Consider the following 22,068-nt stretch of genomic DNA (forward strand, 5'->3'; position numbering starts at 1 on the left):
CAGCTGCTAAATGTTTCATTTAACTAAGCGATACATATGACATGGTCTCACTTTCGCTGTGTTAAATGAGATGCAATTTTAACTAACTCTCACACAGAATAAATTCAAAACAGTCACAGATGGCTTCTAGAAGTTGCAGTGATTTTTTTTTTCCTCTATAACTAATTTAGTAGCAGTTTCCATCACACACACGCCTTTGCAAAGTTCTGCCAGAGAGCCAGATGCCAAGGCAATCTGACACCCATTTTGAGCAGGCACAGGGCAGGGATAATTAGGGTCATACAGCTTTTAGGAGATTTACTGGCTCCACGGGCACTAACGTGGAGGTTTGTCAAGGTTTCAGCTTAGCTTGTTGCACTCACGGATGGCGAAATGCTGCACATTGCGCACAGGTTAAGGTAACAACAGGCCATCAATAATTACATCAGGGATAAGCAGAGTATTTTTTTAAAAGCTGTGGATGTGCAGGGCCACTTTCTTGAGGTAAAAAAAAAGTTAGAGATCCCACCAAAGCTGAAGAGGTCAGAATTAAGTCCAATTTAGTGCCTTGAAAATAAATTCAAATGTCATCATTTAGATAATTTCAAAATCTGATTTATTTTACTTCCATTGAAGTAAACTGAATCGGAAGATGAAGGACGGTATATTCCGGCCACGCTCGACCCAAGACTGGAACAAGGTCAACGGATCCTTGCATGGTCTGTGTCCCGCCTGCTAAGATTCCCATGGCGGGTGGGCCTGGAAAATTCTGCCAGGGGTATTGCATGGCAGATGAGCATAGCAAACAGAATATTGGCAAGTTAGAAGCTGCATCATGAACTAAAATTGATACAGGTGTTAAAACAGTAACATGGCTGCTTTGGTTCTCGGTTTTTACGGCATCTCTACATTTTTTTTTCTCACCGAGATGATTTTCCTCTGATTCCTACTGAATTATTGCTTTTCTATCTCAACGAAAGCTACCAAGTGAGGCTTTGAGAAAGAGAAAGGGGCAGGAGGGGGGACTCTTTTTGAAAGAGAGCCAATGTGGGGTTAGTTAATCATGTTCCTGAGAAAGGGACTGCTCAAGAACAGGGAATGATTTTTTTAGCTCGCTAAAATATTCAGTGCAGTGCATTTTTACTCCTTTTCTAAGGCGAGACTGATGTTGAGCTTTATTAAGGTGAGATTTTCTATAAAGGTCAACCCGTCTCATCAACATAATAGAGCGTTGGAGATCGACTCATCTGATCAATCTTAGATGCTTTAAGAGATCCATTTCTCTGATCAATATTAGTGCATTAAGATAAAAGCATGAAAGGACCATCGCGGCCGACTCAAATAATTTGTTTTGAAGGATTAGGAAAGGACAGTATTCTACTTGTTATTATAAGGCTATGGAGCTCTTCTCTGGTGTGGTTCAATGAGATTAGTTGCCCTTGAATACCTTTCTCAAGTGAATTGTGGGTTGGAAGGCCATCAAATAATCAGGACTGATCCTGTCGGGCAATCCAGAGCAAGAACCCTGGCTCATGTGTTTACAGGTTTTCCTCAACTGTGTAGGAAGGAGTCTGTTGAATCCTGGGGTTAATGCCTAATCTAAGGTATCATAGAATCCCTACAGTGCAGAAAGAGGCCATTCAGCCCATCAAGCCTGCATTGATAACAATCCCATCCAGGCCCTATCCCCATAACTCCATGTATTTACACTTCTAATCACCCTGACACTAAGGGGCAATTTAGCATGGCCAATCAACCCAACCCACACATCTTTGCACTGTGGGAGGAAACCGGAGAACCCGGAGGAAACCCACGCAGACACGGAGAGAACGGGCAAACGTCACACAGTCACCCAAGCCAGAAAGGAACCCGGTCCTTGGCGCTTTGAGGCAGCAGTCCGAACCACTGTGCCACTGTACCACCCCATGACCTGTATCAAAACAGGTTAGACTTTGTAAAATAACGATTTGGCAGTCAGTCTTCGGACTGTTACGATCTGGTATGTAATGCTGGTAGCTGGTTAAATATGGAGGATCCTTTTTCATGCCTGGTTCAGAATCAGCTATTTGTACACATTCCTGAAAGCACTTTACTGTGGCACAGTATGTTGACACAATCAAGGGGCCTCTTCATTGACATGCAGCGCTCATTCCTTGCTATCAGCATTAGGTTATTCTGGGTGCTTTTCGAGTTCTGTTGACCTTTTTGAACAGTCATTGAAAGGTCAGTTCTGCAATGATATTCACCACAGGCTTTGAACTTCTATGTTCAATCTGGCGTTTTCTCATGAGACCAAGATTCTAGGTACCAATCCTTCAAGAGTTGATTCCCTCCTATCTCCCATTATTCTGGGGCTGCTCGAGGCATTTTCCTGACCTTTTCCCACCAAAGGAATTTGAAAATGATCCTGCCAATGGAATTGGTGACAGAAAACTCCCTAGAAATATCAAATCCTTTATAACTAAATGAAAGCAAAGTCTAAATGGTACGTACCCTTGTTTTCTTCTCCATCTCGAGCATTAGTTGTTCATGTTGTTCAGCTATGGCTAGAGTTGCTGAGTGCACCTTTTGGTAGATGTTCTCTCCTTCCCGTGTCTGAAATGTAAAGAGCCCCTCTCCTGTATCACACATTCTGCAAATGACAAACGCAACAATAGTCATAGTTTGTATATTTGGACTTTCAGAAAACTCAGGTGCCACTGAACTGAAATCAATTAAAGGGAAGCATATTCTACTGAATGAATAATTAACTCTGCATGTTGTTGACCTGTAGCTATTTGATGCCTGGCATTCCTCAATGCCCTGTATCGTATAAACACTGGCAGTGAAAGGCAACATGGAAATATTGACTGAATTTGATGTAGTGGGAAATTTCATGGCCTGCGTAGGATTCAACATTGGTTTGCCCAGTTAAAAGGCTTCATTTAAAGGAATTTCTGCCTAATGTAACTAATTGCGCTGTGCTTTAAGCTAACTTAAACTAATTTGGCCACATCAGCTTGGAATTCTGGGTTCAGCCTAGAAACTTAGCTACATTCTCTGAAAGTACAATGTAAGGTAAACAAGCTTTGTCATAAGCTAAACAGAAGCTTCTATGGCCACAGCTGCCAAGTGTTAATGCAGCTAGAAACTGGTTGTACCCAGTTCTTTAATAACACAAGGTAAGTATTCAGTTATATTGTAGACACAGAATGATGTTTAGTTAGTTCGATCCAGACTATGTTATGAGTTTTTCAACCAGCGCAATGCTGGCTGGCTTTTGCTGCTTTCCCTATCTCTCTCTCTTAAGTAATGCTTATTTCGCTTTCTGTAAATTACAAAGGACGCTTAACAAAGAAGTTTGTACTTTGAATCAGTCGTGCTCAAGGTTATTCTGAAGAAGAAAACAGACCCTATAGCTTGCCACATGGTTTGTTTGATAACTCTTCAGCTTGGGAAATGTGCGTGACACAAGTTCACGAATTATGCGCTTTTAACAGTGTGACGAAGGCATCTGGAGCCTTGATGAACAATGCTACCAACAGTCTAGCCCCTTAACCACTGAGATTTACAGATGGAGCTTGAAATCGAGGCATGAGAGGGAAGGAAGTAGGGTGAATTTGAGTCAGAAATTAGATATAAAAAGAAAAGTTTAGGTTAAAAAGGAGAAAAATAGGCAGAAAATTAAAAAAAAGCTAAAGAACAAAATATAATTTAAAAAATCTCTAAAAACAATTCATTATTTGCAGGAATGAAATTTCACTGCTCTCTTTTTGGACCAGAGATGTGGTGCGACACTGCAGGTCTATAAATCACATCATTAAAAGAGTCTTCTAAGCACTCAATCCAAATTGTCTGTGGTGAGTTGAATTTGTATTCATTGCACGCACACACAATAATTTAATGATACTGATGGGGAATGTGGTGGTGAGCTCCCATTTTTCCAAGACTAATGATAGAATGATTTGTTCTGCAATTTGTGGTGATTCGCAACTCAGTGGAGTCTCTCTTCCTTCTTCACCATCAGCTGCTGGGCTCTTTGCGCACTAATGATGACGTGCATATTAAACTCACAGTTGTTTTCCCAGCAAATTAAGGGCTTTTTTTGCTGTATAGCTGGATGTTGTGAGGATGCAGAGTTGAATGTGATAAACATTCCATTTTGCTGAGCTAAGCCTTGTGAGGAAAAGACAGATTTGTTGCACAGCCTCTGTCACAAGTAGAAGACAGCTTCTTTAGAGCTCGTATGCCGAGTGCACTGGTGAAAACATTCTGATGCTGCGGCCTATAGGAGGTGCCATGCCTCCCGCTTCTGTCTCATAAAGGGGTAGATTAAAAAATAGCACAACACCTTGCAAGGGGTTGTTTTTTTATAAAAATAAATGGAAAGAAGGCATCCTTTTCTCCCTCTTTTGAAGATATCAGGCCTCCAGCAAATTTCATAGAATCATAGAATCCCTACAGTGCCATTTGGCCCATCGAGCCTGCACCAACATCAATCCCACCCAGACCCTATCCCTGCAACCCCACGTATTTAACCTGCCAATCCCCCTGAAACAAAAGGTCAATTTAGTATGGTCAATCAACCTAAACCCGCACATCTTTGGACTGTGGGAGGAAACCAGAGCACCCAGGGGAAACCCACGCAGACACGGGGAGAAGGTGCAAACTCCACACAGATAGTCGCCCGAGGCTGGAGTTGAACCCGGGTCCCTGGCCCTATGAGGCAGCAGTGGCAACCACTGTGCCACCATGCCACCCTTCACCTCCTTCTGCTTTCTCCCTTTGCCAAGAAGGTACTTGGCATCTCCTTGCAACTTACCTGGAGCGGTCCTGAATAGCTCAAGAGCTCAGTGGATTGGGTGCAAAAGTGTGTTTGTTGCTGTCTGGAGGAGAGCTAACTAGGGGTGAGTGCAATGACACATAAAAAAGTCCAACAAGATGATGCTTTGAAGTAATTTACTTGTTAAGGAAGTAGCTTATTAATTTACAGCATCCTATATTCATATTCATTTGACTAGAGTGGAACAACAGATTGCAGAATGAAGAAATCATTTGCAATCTCACTGCTTGGTACAAGCATATTAATGATTCACTTTTTGATAACTGAGCCCGATCCATCATTGTACTTTTAAAACTTTATGAAAAATTTGCAATGCCAGCAAAAGACTAATTAAAAAGCTGACAGTTGATTGATAGACAGATCATAATTCGTTGGTGTCATTAATACATTGTTCAGTAACCAACTCCACACCAATGAAATGGGTTAGAATCATAGAATCCCTACAGTGCAGGAGCCTGTCATTTGGCCCATCGAGTCTGCACTGACTCTCCGACGGAGCATCCCACCCAGACCTTATCCATGTAACTCTACATATTTACCCCGCTAATCACGCTACTCTACACAACTTGGGATACTAAGGGGCAATTGAGCATGGCCAATCAATCTAACCTGCACATCTTTGGACTGTGGGAGGAAACCGGGGCACCCGGAGGAAACCCACGCAGACACAGGAAGAACGTGCAAACTCCACACCTAAAGCTGGAATTGAACTTGGCTCCCTGGTGCTGTGAGGCAGCGGTGCTAACCACTCTGCCACCATGCTGCCTGTTGAAAGAACAAATGGAAAACCAGGAGCAACTTGCAGCCAATTTTCCCATCTGCACGCCTGGCATGATCCTCATTGGAAAAATGTTTGTCAAATCTTTCACTAGATAGCAGGAGCTTAGGCAGTAATGGCTACAGAGCATATGCTATTTCATCCTGCGAATATCACACACAGGCGATCCACTGATGCAGTTCAATTCAATTTATGTCACTGCACTGTGCATTTATAGGCAAAATTTGCCAGTTCATGATGACAATGTCCCTTTAGAAGCAGCCTCAGCAGCTTTGTTCTCTGATTTTACTGAACGATAACTGGGCGCTAGCACGTTGCCTCTGTGAACAGTGCCATTGAGGTACTGTAACTATAGTAACCACTTGGGCCTATGATGGTTCGAGTATCATGTTATATCCATCCCCTGCCTGTCAAAATGGGAGGCTTTTATTAAAGTGGCAGCAAAAACAGGGAATATACTTTAACATAAAGTAAGAATTATGCTAATTAGTTTAGATAAAGCTGCAGACAAAAACAATCATTTGTAAATATAGAGATTTTATTTTGGAAGATTAACTCCAAGAAGAAGGTGAGTTAATTTTGTCTCAGAACATCTTTTAAAAAGCTGCTCTTCAAAATAACATTATCAAAATAGATATTTTTTGGTCTCTGCGGACTATTTTAGATCAGACAATTAAAACTACATTACACCGTGGATAAGTGACCCAGATTTGCAATGGAAGGAAGGGATTTGGACCTATGAGATCATTAGGAACGAGGTCTAAAGCTAAACCACAATTAACTGAGTGTTAATGATATAATGTCTCCAGGAATGTCTCTGAGTTAGAGTGGAGACTTGGGACATATTCCAAATTGAGACCACAATCAGATCAGCCATGATCTTATTTGAATGGTGGAGCAGCCTTGAAGGGCTGAATGGCCTAATCCTGCTCCTATGTTCCCTGAATAGTTACCCAGGAAACGGGAGACAGATTAGAACCTAGTATAATTCCTGGGTAACTCCAGAACTGACCTCATCCCACCTCACAAAACATTCATACTGATTCCCTGACTACCAGAGACCCCGCCCGATGGCCCCAACTTCCCCTCCCAACCACCTGACCATCTCCTAACTTCCTGACTATCCTCCGAATATCCTTCCGATCACCCCACAAATCCCCCTGCCTACAGTCCTGACCACCTGTCAAACTTCCTGACCCTGTGATTACCCCCCAAACCACCCGACTACCCTCACGTAGTCCTGACAACGCCACTGTCCACCCTTCAGGTCTACCAACTACCACCCGACCAACTGACTACACACCCCAACTGCCCTCTGACCCTGAGACTGCCACCCAACTGCCCTCCCAACCCGACAAGCCCCTGATCTACCCACTTCATTCACCTACTCACCTCACCAATCTACTCCCTCCCCTCCTAGCCATCTACCCATCTCATTGACCAATTAAATGCCTCAACATTAAAACCCTGATGGCCTGTCCCCTCCCTACTTCTGCAATCTCCTCCAGCCCCACAACCCTCGAAAATATCTGCACTCCACTAAATCTGGCATCTTGAGAATCCTCGATTTTAATTGCCTCTCCACTGATGGTCATACCTTCAGCTGCCTCGTACCCGATCTCTTGAATGATCTTCCTCAACCTCTCCGCCCTGCTTTGCTCCTTTAAGAAGCTCCTTAACCTCTTCGACTTTGGCCCATGGTGCGAATATTGTCTTACATGCCTTGGAGTGAAATATTGCTTTATGCTATTCTCGTGAAACACCTCAAGATGTTTGATTACTCTGAGGGTGTTACATAAATGCAGGTTGTGGTTGTAGTTGAAGAAAATCAGAATGGTTCAAGTCTCCTACCAACAGAAAAGGGGAAGATTATGTGTTCCGTGCTAATCTGTTGCAAGCCTGCAATTATAAATCTACTGGGCATGATCTTACTGGCTGTTCATGCTACGATCTCGCTGCAGTGAGGTCGGAGAATTTGGCGCCCAGCCAAATCTCCATTCACTGCAGCAGGATGGGAAAATCTTATCGGCATGAACGATTGTAACATTCTGGCCAAATTAATATTAATGCCAGATTAATTCAAGAGAATTCAAGACAAGCTGAATGGAATTGGCAATTTTAGTAATTCTCTCCATAATGGGTTAAGAAGACTATTCTTCACTCGTGAATACAATGGACATTTGCTTTTTCTCTTTGCTATGGCAATGTGTTTCGATCCTTTCAGCCTTATTAATAAAGATGATAGTGAGTGGAAGCTAAAAATTATGCAGCAGAAATGTCTGGTTGAGCATAGACAGGAGATACTGCCAATCAGCAGAAAATTGAACGTTATACATAAAACTCACTTGACAGAATTAATAAAGTACTCAAAATTAACGTCAATAATGTACGAATTGTTATTAGCAAGTGTATTTTCGGCAAATCTAATTTTCTCCCGTGACTCTCAGACGTGAGTCGGTCTGCTAATCGTTTCTCTCTCACCCCATTTATTAAACAATCAAATCTTCAAACTTTGAAGAATCAATTAAGTGTCAATTTGACAGGCATTTTGGTCATGTGACTTTTCTTTTGCTGTCATTCTTTCAAGCGTTACAGGCAAAAACGAGATACAGGGTGCAGTAGTGCTCCATAAATAACACTGACAGTTTTTCCCTAATCACCATTTGAATTTCATCTTGTTTCACTTAAGGATCCTCCGAGTGCTCAGGTTTTCTTCCACAGTCCAAAGATGTGTGGGTTAGGTGGATTGGGCCATGCTAAGTTGCCCCTTAGTGTCCTGGCATGCTTAGGTTAGAGGCACTGGCGGGATAAATATGTGGGGTTGCGGAGATAGGGCCTAGGTGGGATTGTTGTCAGTGCAGACTCGATGGGCTGAATGGCCTCCTTCTGCACTGTAGGGATTCTACGATTCAATGAGCTTCTCTGATAGAATATTCATTCTTCAGCCATTGCAGCCATAACTCTGACTGATACTGGAAATTTTCAGCAAGTTGTTTAACACAAGCAGTATTATGTGAACCGGACGTTGCCAGCAAACTTGTGTGCAAAATTAATGTTATAGGTAAACTTGGGAGAGGAGAGACACTTGACACATACGAGAGGTAGTAGCAGAATCAGTAGATGTAGTATATCATTTCTCACAGCAGGTGAAATATTCAGAGCAGATAAAACTCATATGGACGATTTTAGCTTGGTCCACCTAGTAGATTGGCCTAAAAGTAGCAGTTCCATCCTTACTGCCACACATGGCATTCAATCCCAGACACAGCAATTTAAACCAGGCAATAGGATTTTCCGGCCACACTCGCCCCAAGACTGGAAAGTCCTCCCCGAGGTCAACGGACCCTTTTATGGTCCTGTCCCACCTGCTACTATTCCCGTGGTAGGCAGGATGGGAAAATTCTGCCCAGGGTCTTTACAAGAGTTGTCTACACACTTGCCTCATTCAGGGAGGTGCACAGGTGAGTGAAATTCGTGGTCCTATGCCAAAGAGGCAAAGAGTGCATGGGGCACAAAAATGACAAGTTCAAAATTATTTTAAAAGCAAAATATTGCAGAGGGTGAAGATCTCAAATTAAAACAGAAAGTGCTGGAAAAACTCAGCAGGTCTGGCAGCATCTGTAGTGAGAGAAAGAGAGTTGACCTTTCAAGTCTAAAATTACTCTTCTTTGGAATTATTTTTCTGGGAGCTTCAGTTCTTTTCCAGTCCCCAAGAATTCATGGGCCACTGTTGTCCCTGACCACACTCCCCTCCAAAGTCTGGGTTCCCCATCCACTTCTGCTCACCTGCTTGCTGGCCAGCTAAACTCTCCAAATAGTTTGAAGCTCTTGGCAACACAAACAGATGAGTCCTCTCTTTCCCTGCTGCAACCCTGCCCTGCGTATTGAGTTCAATTCTATTCCTTCACCTTTGGGTGATTGGTAAATTCACATTCTATCCTGAGAAGGGCCACTAGTTAATTTTCTTTAGTTCTCTGCCTGAAGGTAGTGCCACAACCTCCACCACAGTTAAGGGAAGGAGACATGTCCCGCATCCACCCTGGCTGGAACGGGCATCGTACCCAGAGCTTTTGACATCAACCTTACCTACACTGGCAGCCCAGCCAACTACCTCCCCTCTCCCACCCCACTCCCTCCCCAATCCCACAAAGGAGTCCAAGTTGCTGTGGCTACATGCACTTCTATATGCATGTAGCCTGGAGTTATGGATAGTGATGGTAGAGGCTCCAACATTTGGCTGACCAAGAATCTCTCCTGCTCTTACCACCTAACACTGGTGCATGTTGGAAAGATTTACAAGTTGATACTCAACTTGTTTGGCTGTGTTATGAACGCACCTTCCTTCGACATCAAGGGCCCGATTCTCCCATCGCAATGTGCTAATCTTTTGGCGCGTCGGGTTGAGCAATGCGCGTGTCGGCCATTTTGCGGGATTTGCACATGCGTCCCCGATGCATGCGCGTCTCCCATTGCCAGAGAGCAGGCACGGTCGTGACCGGCAGGAAGACAAGTGATTTTAATCTATTTGTAATTTAAATGTCATTATCGGGCCTGGGACTGAATTCTCTGGCCCCATAGCATCTCCCACTCCACCAGAAGACTTTTACTCCAGTGGGGGTGAGAGTAGATCCCCACGTTTGGAAAACTAGTGGGAGACCCCACTGGAGTGAAGGGGCGGGGCAATCGGGGCCTCCCCAGGGGGTCGGGCAGTGGGGGGGTGGTGCCCCCTGGGCATGGGCACCCTGGCAGTGCCAGCCTGTGACCTAGGCACTGCCCAAGTGGCAAAGTGCCATGCTCAGGGAGCACTTTGGCACTGCCCATCAGGTATCGGGCAGTGCCAACGGGATGGGACCTATTGTGGACAAGGCTTAGGGGTGATCGGTGGGGGTGGGGTCCCGCTGCCACTCTGCATGGGGATCGGTTGGGGTTGGAGGGAGGACAGTGATCAGGGCGGGCTGGGCGGGGGGGGGGGGGGGGAGCTGGTCTGTTGGTGAGGTGTCTGCCTCCCAGGAGGGTCTGCTGGGGTGGAGGGAGGTCTGCCGGGGTGGGAATCATCATTGCTGGGGGGAGGGCGGGGGGGCTGCAGGAGATCGGGGCAGACCGGGATGGGGGGGTGGGGGTGGGTTGGGGCTGGCCCAGGAATGCTTGTGGGGGCTGTGATTGGGCCTGGGGGGACTGGGGGCAGCACTGCGGGGGTCCTGGGCTGGCCAGCAATCGAACTGGCCAGCAAATGAGAGACTGATGGATTGGAGCCACTGTGCATGTGCAGAGGTCCGGAGCTGTCAGACTCCGGTGTGAATAGGCCCCGCCCCCGAGCTTTTAATGATATTCAGGATTGTGACCTCTGCATTGCACAGAATGGGGAGATTCGAGTCTTAACTCCCACTGAAAAAACAATCGTGAATAACACAATTTTTCCTGCCAATTCAGCACTTGAAATTTTTTGGGGAGAATCGCCACCCAAGTTCTGGAGTAAGACTGGAATCAGTTTCAGGCTCAGAGGCAGAGACACTATCACTGCGCCAAAATATTACCTCAGCTAAAACTTGCTGTATTTGCAAACATGGGCCTGGATTTTTACTGTTGTAATGGCTCAGAAACGGTCAAGTTGCCCAGCATTACTCTGAGAAACTCACAGCAACTTATGGCACCCACAGAGGCACAGTAAAACATCAAATTCTGGAAGTTTTCTCCCTGTAAATTTCCTACTGTTCTACCGGGTGAGCTAGGTAAGTCTTCACAGATCGAAATCAATGAATTGATGTGAACCTGCACTTGTTATGCTATTCTTCAAGCTGTTGAAAGCCTTGAAAAGGTAATGCTTTGTTGACGAACGCTGGATAATGGCATACTGAGTAATAATTACTATTGAATAATCTTTTTGACCTTGAAACACTAATTTGATACTTGTGGAATGTCAGCTTTCCTGATTCCCCAATAAAAATTCTATAGATTTTTGAAATAATAAACATTAGTCATTTTGACGATTTAAATTTCAGCTCCACCTTTTCCCCATGTGGAAGTCGCAACCTTTATTGCACGCTCTTAAAATCACAAAAAGTGAATGATAAAACCTGTTTGATCATTCCTGGTTTGCGGTTTGTGAGAATTCCTCATTGTAATTGGTTGCTCAGTATTATAATGTAACCAACGGTAACATGCTGGGCCGGTAGGGTGGCACAGTGGTTAGTACTGCTGCCCCACAGCGCCAGGGACTCGGGTTCAATTCTGGACCCGGGTCACTGTCTGTGTGGAGTTCACACATTCGCCCCATGTCTGCGTGGTTTTCCTCCGAGTGCTCCGGTTTCCTCCCACACTCCAAAGGTGTGCGGGTTAGGTTAACTGGCTATGCTAAATTGCCCCTTGGTGTCAGGGGGATTAGCAGGGTAAATACATGGGGTTACGGGTAGGGGGCCTGGGTGGGATTGTTGTCGGTGCAGGCTCGATGGGCCGAATGGCCTCCTTCTGCACTGTCAGGGTTCTATGCTGTGCCTGACCAGCTGACCCGGTATAAATAGAAAGCAGGTGGGAATTGTGGGGTGTTTGTATGGCCCAGGGCTTGGCCCCAAGTGTTAAAGTAATGAAGTTTCTTCATTAAACCTTTCCCTTTGTTTTACTTTCTGAAGTTAATACTTTTATTGCTTGCAACTGAAGAATCCTTACTGCAGGATTAACACTAACAACTGCTACTCATCGCCAAAATGGAATCACTGTCAAAAAAGGTGAAACCCACGCCTCAAAGCACCCTCGGGGTTTGTGAGGGAGCAGTGGTAAATGTTGTCATTTTAACTCTGGCCGTTGTTGAACAGGAAATCACATGGAATGCCTGCTTTATGCTGTCAGTTTGATGTGATTTATATGTGCTAAAATAAGGCTTTGCAGAGATCTAGCCCTGTTGGAATGTAAAAAATAATTCGCAGGATAAATCTCTCAATATCCAGTCCAATCGAAATTGTGACCGAGACAGTTGTGAACTCCAGCTTGATAAATTATGGGATGAAACTCCTGAAATGTAATGGGACAGGACTTCCAGCCACCAGTCAGCTCTGTCCTTCACCCTGTCAACAGAATAATTTGTGTAAAGGGACAGACCATCCTTGTACCATGCCCTTACAGGGTGCTGGCCACCTTAGATTTCCACAATTACGATTATTGGCAAAGTACTGCAGTGGTTTGCCATTGCCAGCTGCAGTGTAGCTGAGTAGGCAACTCTCCCATTCAGGCAGGTTGGAAAGAGTTACAGGTTGATAATCCATTGATTTGGCCACATTATAGATGTACCTTCTGCAGTCACCAAGTCCTGGAGTGGGACTTGAACCCTGAGCTTCTGGCCCAGAGGTAGGAATGCAATTGTGGTTAGTACTGCTGCCTCACATCGCCAGGGACACGGGATCGATTGCCGGCTTCTGTCACGGTCTGTGTGGAGTTTGCATATTTTCCATGTGTCTGCATGGGTTTTCTCCGTGTGCTCTGGTTTTCCCCCTCAGTCCAAAGATGTGCGGGTTAGGTTGATTGGCCGTGCTAAATTGACTCTAGTTTCTCAGGGGTTAGCAGGGTAAATATGTGGAGTTGTGGGGATAGGGTAGGATTGTTGTTGGTGCAGGTTTGATGGGCCTCCTTCTGTGGAGATTCTATAATTCTATACATGCCCTCACAAAGGAGACAAGCATCTACAACATTTATAAGAATCCTGGGCTAATTTATCGCTCTGATGGGGAGGCAGGCAGGGCTGTTCCGACCCAAGGTTTGTCGCATTTGGAAACCAGTTAAAATATTCTGAGTGCATCCGGATTACATGGGTATACATTTCAATGGGACGTTGTAGTGAGATGGAGATAATGGGATTTCTGGCAGCCTTCCCTTCCCTCCCTGTGTACAGCTCTGGTCACCCTTTTATAGAAAGGCTGTTATTAAACTAGAAAGAGTGCAGAAAAGATTTACCAGGATACTACCGGGACTTAATGGTTTGAGTTATGAGAGGCTGGATAGACTGGGACCTTTTTCCCTGGAGTGTCGGAGGGTTAGGGGTGATCTTGTAGAGGTCTATAAAATAATAAGGGGCATAGATGAGGTAGACGGTCAACTTATTTTCACAAAGGTAGGGGAGTCTAAAACGAGAGGACATAGGTTTAAGGTGAGAGGTGGGAGATACAAAAGGGTCCAGAGGGGCAATTTTTTCACACAGAGGGTGCCGAGTGTCTGGAACAAGAGGTGGTAGTTGAGCCGGGTACAATTTTGTCTTTTGTTTTGCATTTAGACAGTTATATGGGTAAGATGGGTACAGAGGGATATGGGCCAAACGCGGGAAATTGGGAATAAATTAGTGGTGAAAACTGGGCAGCATGGACAAGTTGGGTCGAAGGGCCTGGTTCCATGCTGTCAACCTCTATGGCTCTCCCACCTCTCTTTTGACACCAGGATGAAGTGTGGTGGTTGAATGTCTGGAATGATGGATGGTAAAAGCCATACTGACCCCTTCCTGTTGAAACACAGGTTTAAAAAAAAGAGTGCGTGCACCCAACAAAATCAAATTCCAGCAGTTCTGCCGACTACAAGAGTTGTGTTTTCACAGGCCCCGGAAGTTGGGGAGTGATTTTGACTCAGTGAATTCCAGTTTGCTTCTATCTAAATTTACATCTTATGATTAAGGAGAGACAATTCCAGTGCCGGTTTTTTGAGGAAAGGGTTGAAAATGGCAGTTTTGAAAGGGAGAGAATAGTTTCTGGTTCCGTTCCATTTGGTGCATCGCTAAATACCTGTTCCAGCTTCAGATCCTATATGTTGTCGTATATCCCAAACTAGTATTTTAAGTTCTGAAGTTAATTTCTTATTGTCACAAGTAGACTTACATTAACACTGCAATGAAGTTACTGTGAAAATCCCCTCGTCGCCACACTCCAGTGCCTGTTCGGGTACACTGAGGGAGAATTTAGCATGGACAGTGCACCTAACCAGCATGTCTTTCAGACTGTGGGAGGAAAGCAGAGCACCCGGAGGAAACCCACGCAGACATGGGGAGAACATGCAGACTCCACACAGACTGTGGCCCAAGCTGGGAATTGAACCCAGATCTCTGGCGCTGTGAGGCAGCAGTGCTAACCACTGTGCCACCATGCACAGGGCCTGGAACCTGGGTGTAATGGGAGTGATTTCGACTCAAGGTATTCCAGTTTGCTTCTGTCTAAATTTATGATTAAAGATGGAGAATTCCAGTGCGGACTTTTTGAGGAGAGGGTTGAAAATGCCAGTTTTGAAAGGGAGAGAATATTTTCTGGTTCCGCTCCATATGGTGCATTGCTAACTACCTGTTCCAACATCAGCTCCTATATGTTGTAGTATATCCCAAACTAGTACCTCAGATAAGGCAATTACGTCAACATTTTGCCTCCGAATGCTCTTCAGAATCGAATGCACACAAAATCATTTTAGTTCTGGCACTTGTCGGCTATATGCTCAAATGAGCTTTAGAAATTTGATTCCTTTTCTTATTACAATCGACAGAAAGAAGAGATGGATTACTACCATGGCCAGACTGCTGAAGAAAAGTGCTCGACATGACCTAGCTACTTTAAAGGATAATTTATTGATTCCCATCCTTTAAGAGAAATGCTAAAAGAACTACAAATTCTGCATTAAGTTTGCTCTGCCCCCCGCCTGTGCGATACACATGAATTGCCGACTGCAACAGCATCAGCTCTAAGTCAAAACAAATACAGAGTTGACAAACTGGCAACGGCATCGTCATGTTGTATTACAGAGCTTTAATGATTGTGGCAGACAATACAGGAAACTAGGACCTGAGGTACTATGCGCAGACACAGCCATACATCTTTAAAGACCTAGTCAATACGTGAATAGGACTACTTCCCATTAAATATCAATGCGAGCTTTGAAGTTGACCTCAATTCCCTGTGGTTATGCTTCTGAGCAATGATTATAGCATTGTCACCCGGCTTATTTGCTCCACTGGAGTATTGTACCCAACGGATGTGAAGCTTCAGTAGACAGAGTCAGAAATGCCCCTATGGTGTTAAAGCCTTCGTTCTGACCCATTCTCTGGGTCATTGAGGCTTCCCATCAGGGGTTCTTGCATTGGTAAGCTACCTTTAATACTATACCACTTTTGTGTGATACTTAAGTTATCATGTCAAATTGCTGTCACTGTTACTGCCAGCAGTGAAGGTGCTGTGGCCACTAGTACTTCACCCTTGTATTATTCAGTTCAAAGATGACATTTGGGTCACCTTTGCTGATCGTGTGGTTGGAGTATGAAATATTTGCACATCTGCCATAGCATTTTACTGAAATTATAGTGGAAGAAAATGTACCTGGAGTGTAAAATATTTCGTGGGGCAAACAAAAGGTCCACAATCATTGTGGCACAATGCTGGTGAGTTTAAGTTTATTTATTAGTGTCACAAGTAGGCTTACATTAACACTGCAATGAAGTTACTGTGAAAATCCCCTAGTCGCCACACTCCGGCGGTGCCTGTTCGGGTAAACTGGAGGAAACCGGAGCACCCAGAGGAAATCCACATAGACACAGGGAGAACGTGCAAACTCCACAGACTGTGCAAACTCCACAAAGTCACCAAAGCCGAGAAACAAATCCAGGTCCCTAGCGCTGTGAGGCAGCAGTGCTAACCATTGTGCCACTGTACATTGGAACAGTTGGCCCATTGCCAGGATTTACGTAGGTCTGTGTTAGGGGCAGAGCCTCTGTAGTCCCCATCAAGGCTCTTTTCACAGGCGGGATTGAGGCTGGATGTAGGGACTCCCAATATCAGGAGTCTTCTTTCTATGATTATTGACTCTGTACTCTGGTACAGATGATGAGGCCAGATGCACCAGGCTGCTGTATAATACAGTGAGGCCGAGTCACGGGTCCAGGCCTGGAACAATGGCCTGGAAACCTGAAGAATGGCTAAAGCTTTTGAACTGTGGATTCATTCTAGGGGAATTCGACAGGTCATTGGTAGATGGACATTCTAAATGGGCGCAACCATACCTGCCATTCGTGCCACGCTCCCGCTGCAATGAGGTCGGAGAATTTAGTTGCCAGACAAATCTCCATTCACTGCAGTGGGATGGGAAAATCCCGCTGACATGAATCGTGATAAGTTTCCATGATGTGGAGATGCCGGCATTGGACTGGGGTAAGCACAGTAAGAAGTTTCACAACATCAGGTTAAAGTCCAACAGGTTTATTTGGTAGCACAAGCTTTCGGAGTGCTGCTCCTTCAGCAGGTGAGTGAGGAGTTGTGTTCACAAACAGGGCATATAAAGACACAAACTCAATTTACAAAATAATGGTTGGAATGCGAGTCTTTACAGGTAATCAAGTCTCAAAGGTACAGACAATGTGAATGGAGAGTGGGTTAAGCACAGGTTAAAGAGGTTTGTATTGTCCCCAATCAGGACAGTTAGTGAGATTTTGCAAGCACAGGCAAGTCGTGGGGGTTATAGATAGTGTGACATGAACCCAAGATCCCGGCTGAGGCCGAATCGCTGAGCAGAAAGTGCATTGTGAATCGCTGAGCAGAAACTGATAGCCATGTTCCGCACACATGAGGACGGGCTCAACTGGGATCTTGGATTCATGTCACACTATCTGTAACCCCCACGACTTGCCTCGGCTTGCAAAATCTCATTAACTGTCCTGGCTGGGGACAATACACATCTCTTTAAGCTGTGCTTAACTCTCTCTCCACTTTCATTATCTGTACCTTTAAGACTTGATTACCTGTAAAGACTCGCATTCCAAACATTATCTTGTAAATTGAGTTTGTGTCTATATATGCCCTGTTTGTGAACACAACTCCTCACTCACCTGAAGAAGGAACGACACTCCAAAAGCTTGTGTGACCAAATAAACCTGTTGGACTTTAACCTGGTGTTGTGAGACTTCTTACTGATAAGATTCCAACCATAGTGTCTGCAATGATGCATGCACCCTTTGTTGTCAGGCAAATGATGAAACCTACTGAACCCCATTCTGATCAGGCGCTTAGAATAGAATCGTAGGATCCTTACAGTGCAGAAGGAGGCCATTGGGCCCATCGAGCCTGCACTGACAACAATCCCACCTCGGTCTTACCCTGTAACCCCATGTATTTAACCTGCTAATCCCCCTGACACTAAGGGTCAGTTTAGCATGGCCAATCAACCTAACCCGCACATCTTTGGACTGTGGGAGGAAACCAGAGCACTCGGAGGAAACCCAAGCAGACACAGGGAGAACATGCAGACTCTGCACAGACAGTGACCCGAGGCCAGAATTGAACCCGGATCCCTGGTGCTGTGAGGCAACAGTGCCAACTAGTGTGCCACCGCGCTGCCTATCTTGGGTCTTAATCTAGAATGTGCAAGTTTTTTGATTTTTTTTGTTATTTGTGCCCTGAGTCTGTAGATCTGGAATCATAGGTAGGCCAGACCAGGTACGGATGATGGATTTCCAGTGAACCAGGTTTTTACGATAATTGACAATGGTCATCATTAGACCTCTAGACCTGGACTTTTAATTCCAGGTTTTTAAAAAATTGAATTATCAGGACACCACGGTGGCACAGTGGTTAGCACTACTGCCTCACAGCGCCAGGGACCCAGGTTCAATTTTGGCCTCGGATGACTGTCTGTGTGAAGATTGCACATTCTCCTCGTGTCTGTGTGGGTTTCCTCCGGGTGCTCCGGTTTCCTCCCACAGTCCAAAGATATGTGGGTTAGGTGGATTGGCCATGCTAAATTGTCCCTTAGTGTCAGGGGGATTAGCAGGGTAATTACGTGCGGTCACGGGAATAAAGCCTGGGTGGGATCGTTGTCGGTGCAGACTTGATGGGCCAAATCTGTAGGGATTCTATGAATTCAGATTTAACCATCTCCATGGTCGGATTTGAACCCAGGTCTCTGGATTACTAGTCCAGGGACAATACCACTGCACCACTGCTTCCCCTATGATATCAAATACCAATTAATGGCCTTCACGGTAATTTTGATAACTATCTCACAGAGTCCTTTTGGTTTCAGGTAACAACAGAAGATCATATGTTTATACCAAGGGAGGATCAGGTTTATAGTAAAGACTACACCATGTCTCACGTGTGTTACAAATGTGTATATTGTAAGATTATCTTTAATTTAGAAATTGTGATTTTATTTTTAATTTCGGAAAAATGAAAGAATGCTTGGCGTGAGTGGTTGGCAGACAGGCCTGGGATAATTACAGATGGACGGGAGGTCCAGATTATATTAGTGGAGCTGTGATGTGGTCTTATTAACTGGGAATGTGAATTTCTTTTTAAAACGTTTCTGGTCTCTACCGAAATTGTAACACATAAGGTGGCAGCAATTCAAATCAATTCTTCACATCTTGTGCACCATACATTGTAACAACAGAGCTTGTTCAAGCTCCTTCCATCTGTTCATAACAGAGAATCATCTACTCAATGAAAAAACATTATTTTTGAAGCTGCATATGAATGGAGGGCAATATCTAACAGGTTACAAATAGTTTCTGTACTCTCACCATGACATGAGCTGCTGAACCAATGTTTTCTTGACAGAGCATTGGTGAGACCACATTTTGATTTGATTTATTGTCACATGTATTGGTATACAGTGAAAAGTATTGTTTCTTGCGCGCTATACAGACAAAGCGTACCGTACATAGATAAGGAAAGGGCACAGAATGCAGTGTTGCAGTCATAGCTAGGGTGTAGAGAAAGGTCAACTTAATATGAGGTAGGTCCATTCAAATGTCTGATAGACAGCAAGGAAGAAGCTATTCTTGAGTTGGTTGGTGCAACCTCAGATTTTTGTATCTTTTTCCCAACGGAAGAAGTGGAAGATTGCATGTCCGGGGTCTGTGGGGTCCTTGATTATGCTGGCTGCATTTTCGAGGCAGCAGGAAGTGTAGACAAGTCATAGGATAAGAGGCTGGTTTGGGTGATGGACTGGACTTCATTCACGACCTTTTGTAGTTTCTTGCAGTCTTGGTCAGTGCAGGAGCCATACCAAACTGTGATACGTACAGAAAGGATATTTTCTATGGTGCATCTGTAAAAGTTGGTGAGAATTATAGTGGACATGCCAAATTTCCTTAGCCTCCTGAGAAAGTAGAGGCGTTGGTGGGCTTGTGTGCAGTTTGGGTCTCTTTATTTAAGGAAGAATGTAAATGCATTAGCGGCAGTTCAGAGGAGGATTACTAGATTGATACTTGGAATGAATGGGTTATCTTACAAGGAAATGTTGGACAGGCTGGGCTTGTTTCCACTGGAGATTGAGGGGTGACTTGATTGAAGTATGTAAAATCCTGAATGGTGTTGACAAATCGGAAGTTGAAAGGATGTTTCCTCTTGTGGGTGAGTCCAGAACTAGGGGACACTGCTTTAAAATTAAGAGTCACCTTTTTAGGACAAAAGTGAGGAGAAATTTCTTCTCTCAGGTTGTTGTGAATTATTCAATGACCCCACTTTCACCACCTTCTGAGGCTGGTTTTGGAACCCAGCCTCAGAAGGCGGTGGAAGTGAGGTCAACTGAATAATTTTAAGGCAGCGTTTGATAGTATCCTGTTAGGCGAGAGGGGGGGGGGGGGGGGGGGGGTAGATACAGAATATGGAACTCAACACAAAAAAATTACCCATGGTCTTATTGAATGGTGTAGCAGGCTTGAAAGGCCAGATGCTCCTGTTTTGTATGTTCGTATGGCCATGCCTGCCATCACGAAAATTAGCTCTAAGCTTCATTTTTATTCCTAATCAATGGACCATTCTTATTAATGAAATACAATGGTCCCTTACGTTCTTGGAGACTTATCGTAATCCCACCATAACGCTAAAGTGGGTTGATGGTGGAACACATCAGTAAATGGCACAGTCCCTATTTCCATTAGGTCCTTGTCAGTTCTACAATTAAGGTGGCATGGTAGCCTTTGCAGAGGGCATTGAGGAGACAACCACACTGCTGTGGATCTGGAGTTGCATGTAAGCCAGTTAAGGATGGCAGATTTCCCTCCCTGAAGGACATTAGTGATACGGATGGGTTTTTACAGAAATCAATGATCAATATTATGGTCACAATTACCGAGGCTAGATGATTTATTAATTGAATTCCACTAAGTGGAATTTGAACCAATGTCCCCAGAAGATTAGCCTGCGCCTCTCGGTTACTAGTCCAGAAACATTGCTACATTACAAATCTGCCATCACCTCCCCTCTCCAGGTGAAATACTGATATAACGAAACTTCAGGCGGAACCAGGGCAACTTGGGCAGCGACTTCCTGATTATTGTGCTTAACTGCATTTGTGCAGTTGCCAGACATGGGTGTGTAATTTCCCCTTTAATAACAGTGAACACTGATGGCCTGACTGTGATTTCTGCAACACAATATAGCCCATTATTCTTAGTAGCATTAAGCTGCCGTAGAGAACTTGGTGAAACACTATATTAATTTGATCTAATTGCATATGCAAAATAGGTTAATTAGATAATATTATCTATTACACAAGAATTGTAAATCTTTTCTCATCAAATGCCTAGGGAGCCTTGGCATTGTGCTTAAAGAAATAAAATATTAATTGTCTATCAGATCCAATGCGAAGGGACACCATGGAGCTTCCATTATTTATCGTAATGAAAGATTCCCCAGCACACCCTGAAATCAGGAGACAAGAGAGCCCCAAACTTTCACCTCAAGGATATGATACAAAAAAAGATAACTGCAGCGTGAGTAACATAAATGGAAATGAATCTTTCTCGGCTGTGAAGATGATTTACATTGGACAGCAGCAGAATGGTATCATCAATGAAGGGTTATCTCATTAGAGTCTCTATCCCATGCCAGCTCTGGCAGATGAATTGGGGATTAATCATACTGCCTAATTAGAGGTTTTACTGTAACTGGAAAACATTGTTGCAAAATAAATGTTCCTGCCAAATTTCTCCCTTCTCCTGCTTTCCTGAAGGTGTTAACTCCTTGCTGGGATTTCTTTTATTCGTTCATGGAATATGGGCATCGCTGGCTGGCCAACGTTTATTGCCCATCCCTAGTTGCTCTTGAGCAGGTGGTGGGTGAGCTGCCTTCTTGAAATGCTGACACAACTGAATGGCTTGCTAAACCATTTCAGAGGATAATTGAGAGTCAACCACATGTAGGCCAGACCAGGTAAAGATGGCAGATTTCCTTCCCCTGAAGGGTATTAGTGAACCAGATGGGTTTTTCCGACAATCGATAATGGTACCAGTAGTCTTAATTCCAGGTATTTTTTTTATTGAATTCAAATTCCACCACTTGCCATGGCGGGTTTCGAACTCAGGTCCCCAGAACTTTAGCTCAGTTCCTGGATTAATAGTCTAGCGATAATACCAGTAGGCCATCACCTCCCCTATCATTGTATGAATGCCGGATGACCTCTGCTACTTTATCTGGATGGTCTGCATTTTGTGCATTACCCGCAACAGTAAGTTTGGACAGACTATTAGACTGCACAACAC

General features: G+C 44.4%; 1 protein-coding gene across 1 annotated transcript in view; it reads right to left on the reverse strand.

The window, feature by feature from the left end:
* Nucleotides 1-1,181: 1,181 nt before the first annotated feature.
* The window catches only part of dok6 (docking protein 6), a 164,070-nt gene continuing 143,183 nt past the window's right edge, over nt 1,182-22,068 (reverse strand). The window contains exons 7-8 of the mRNA XM_078215510.1: nt 2,473-2,611; nt 1,182-1,262 (exon numbers count right to left, since the gene is read on the reverse strand). Of these exons, the coding sequence (XP_078071636.1) occupies nt 1,182-1,262; nt 2,473-2,611 (220 nt within the window). The remainder of the gene's footprint in view (nt 1,263-2,472; nt 2,612-22,068) is intronic.

This window comes from Mustelus asterias, chromosome 7, assembly GCF_964213995.1.
Source record: "Mustelus asterias chromosome 7, sMusAst1.hap1.1, whole genome shotgun sequence".
In the NCBI taxonomy this organism is placed as follows: domain Eukaryota; kingdom Metazoa; phylum Chordata; class Chondrichthyes; order Carcharhiniformes; family Triakidae; genus Mustelus; species Mustelus asterias.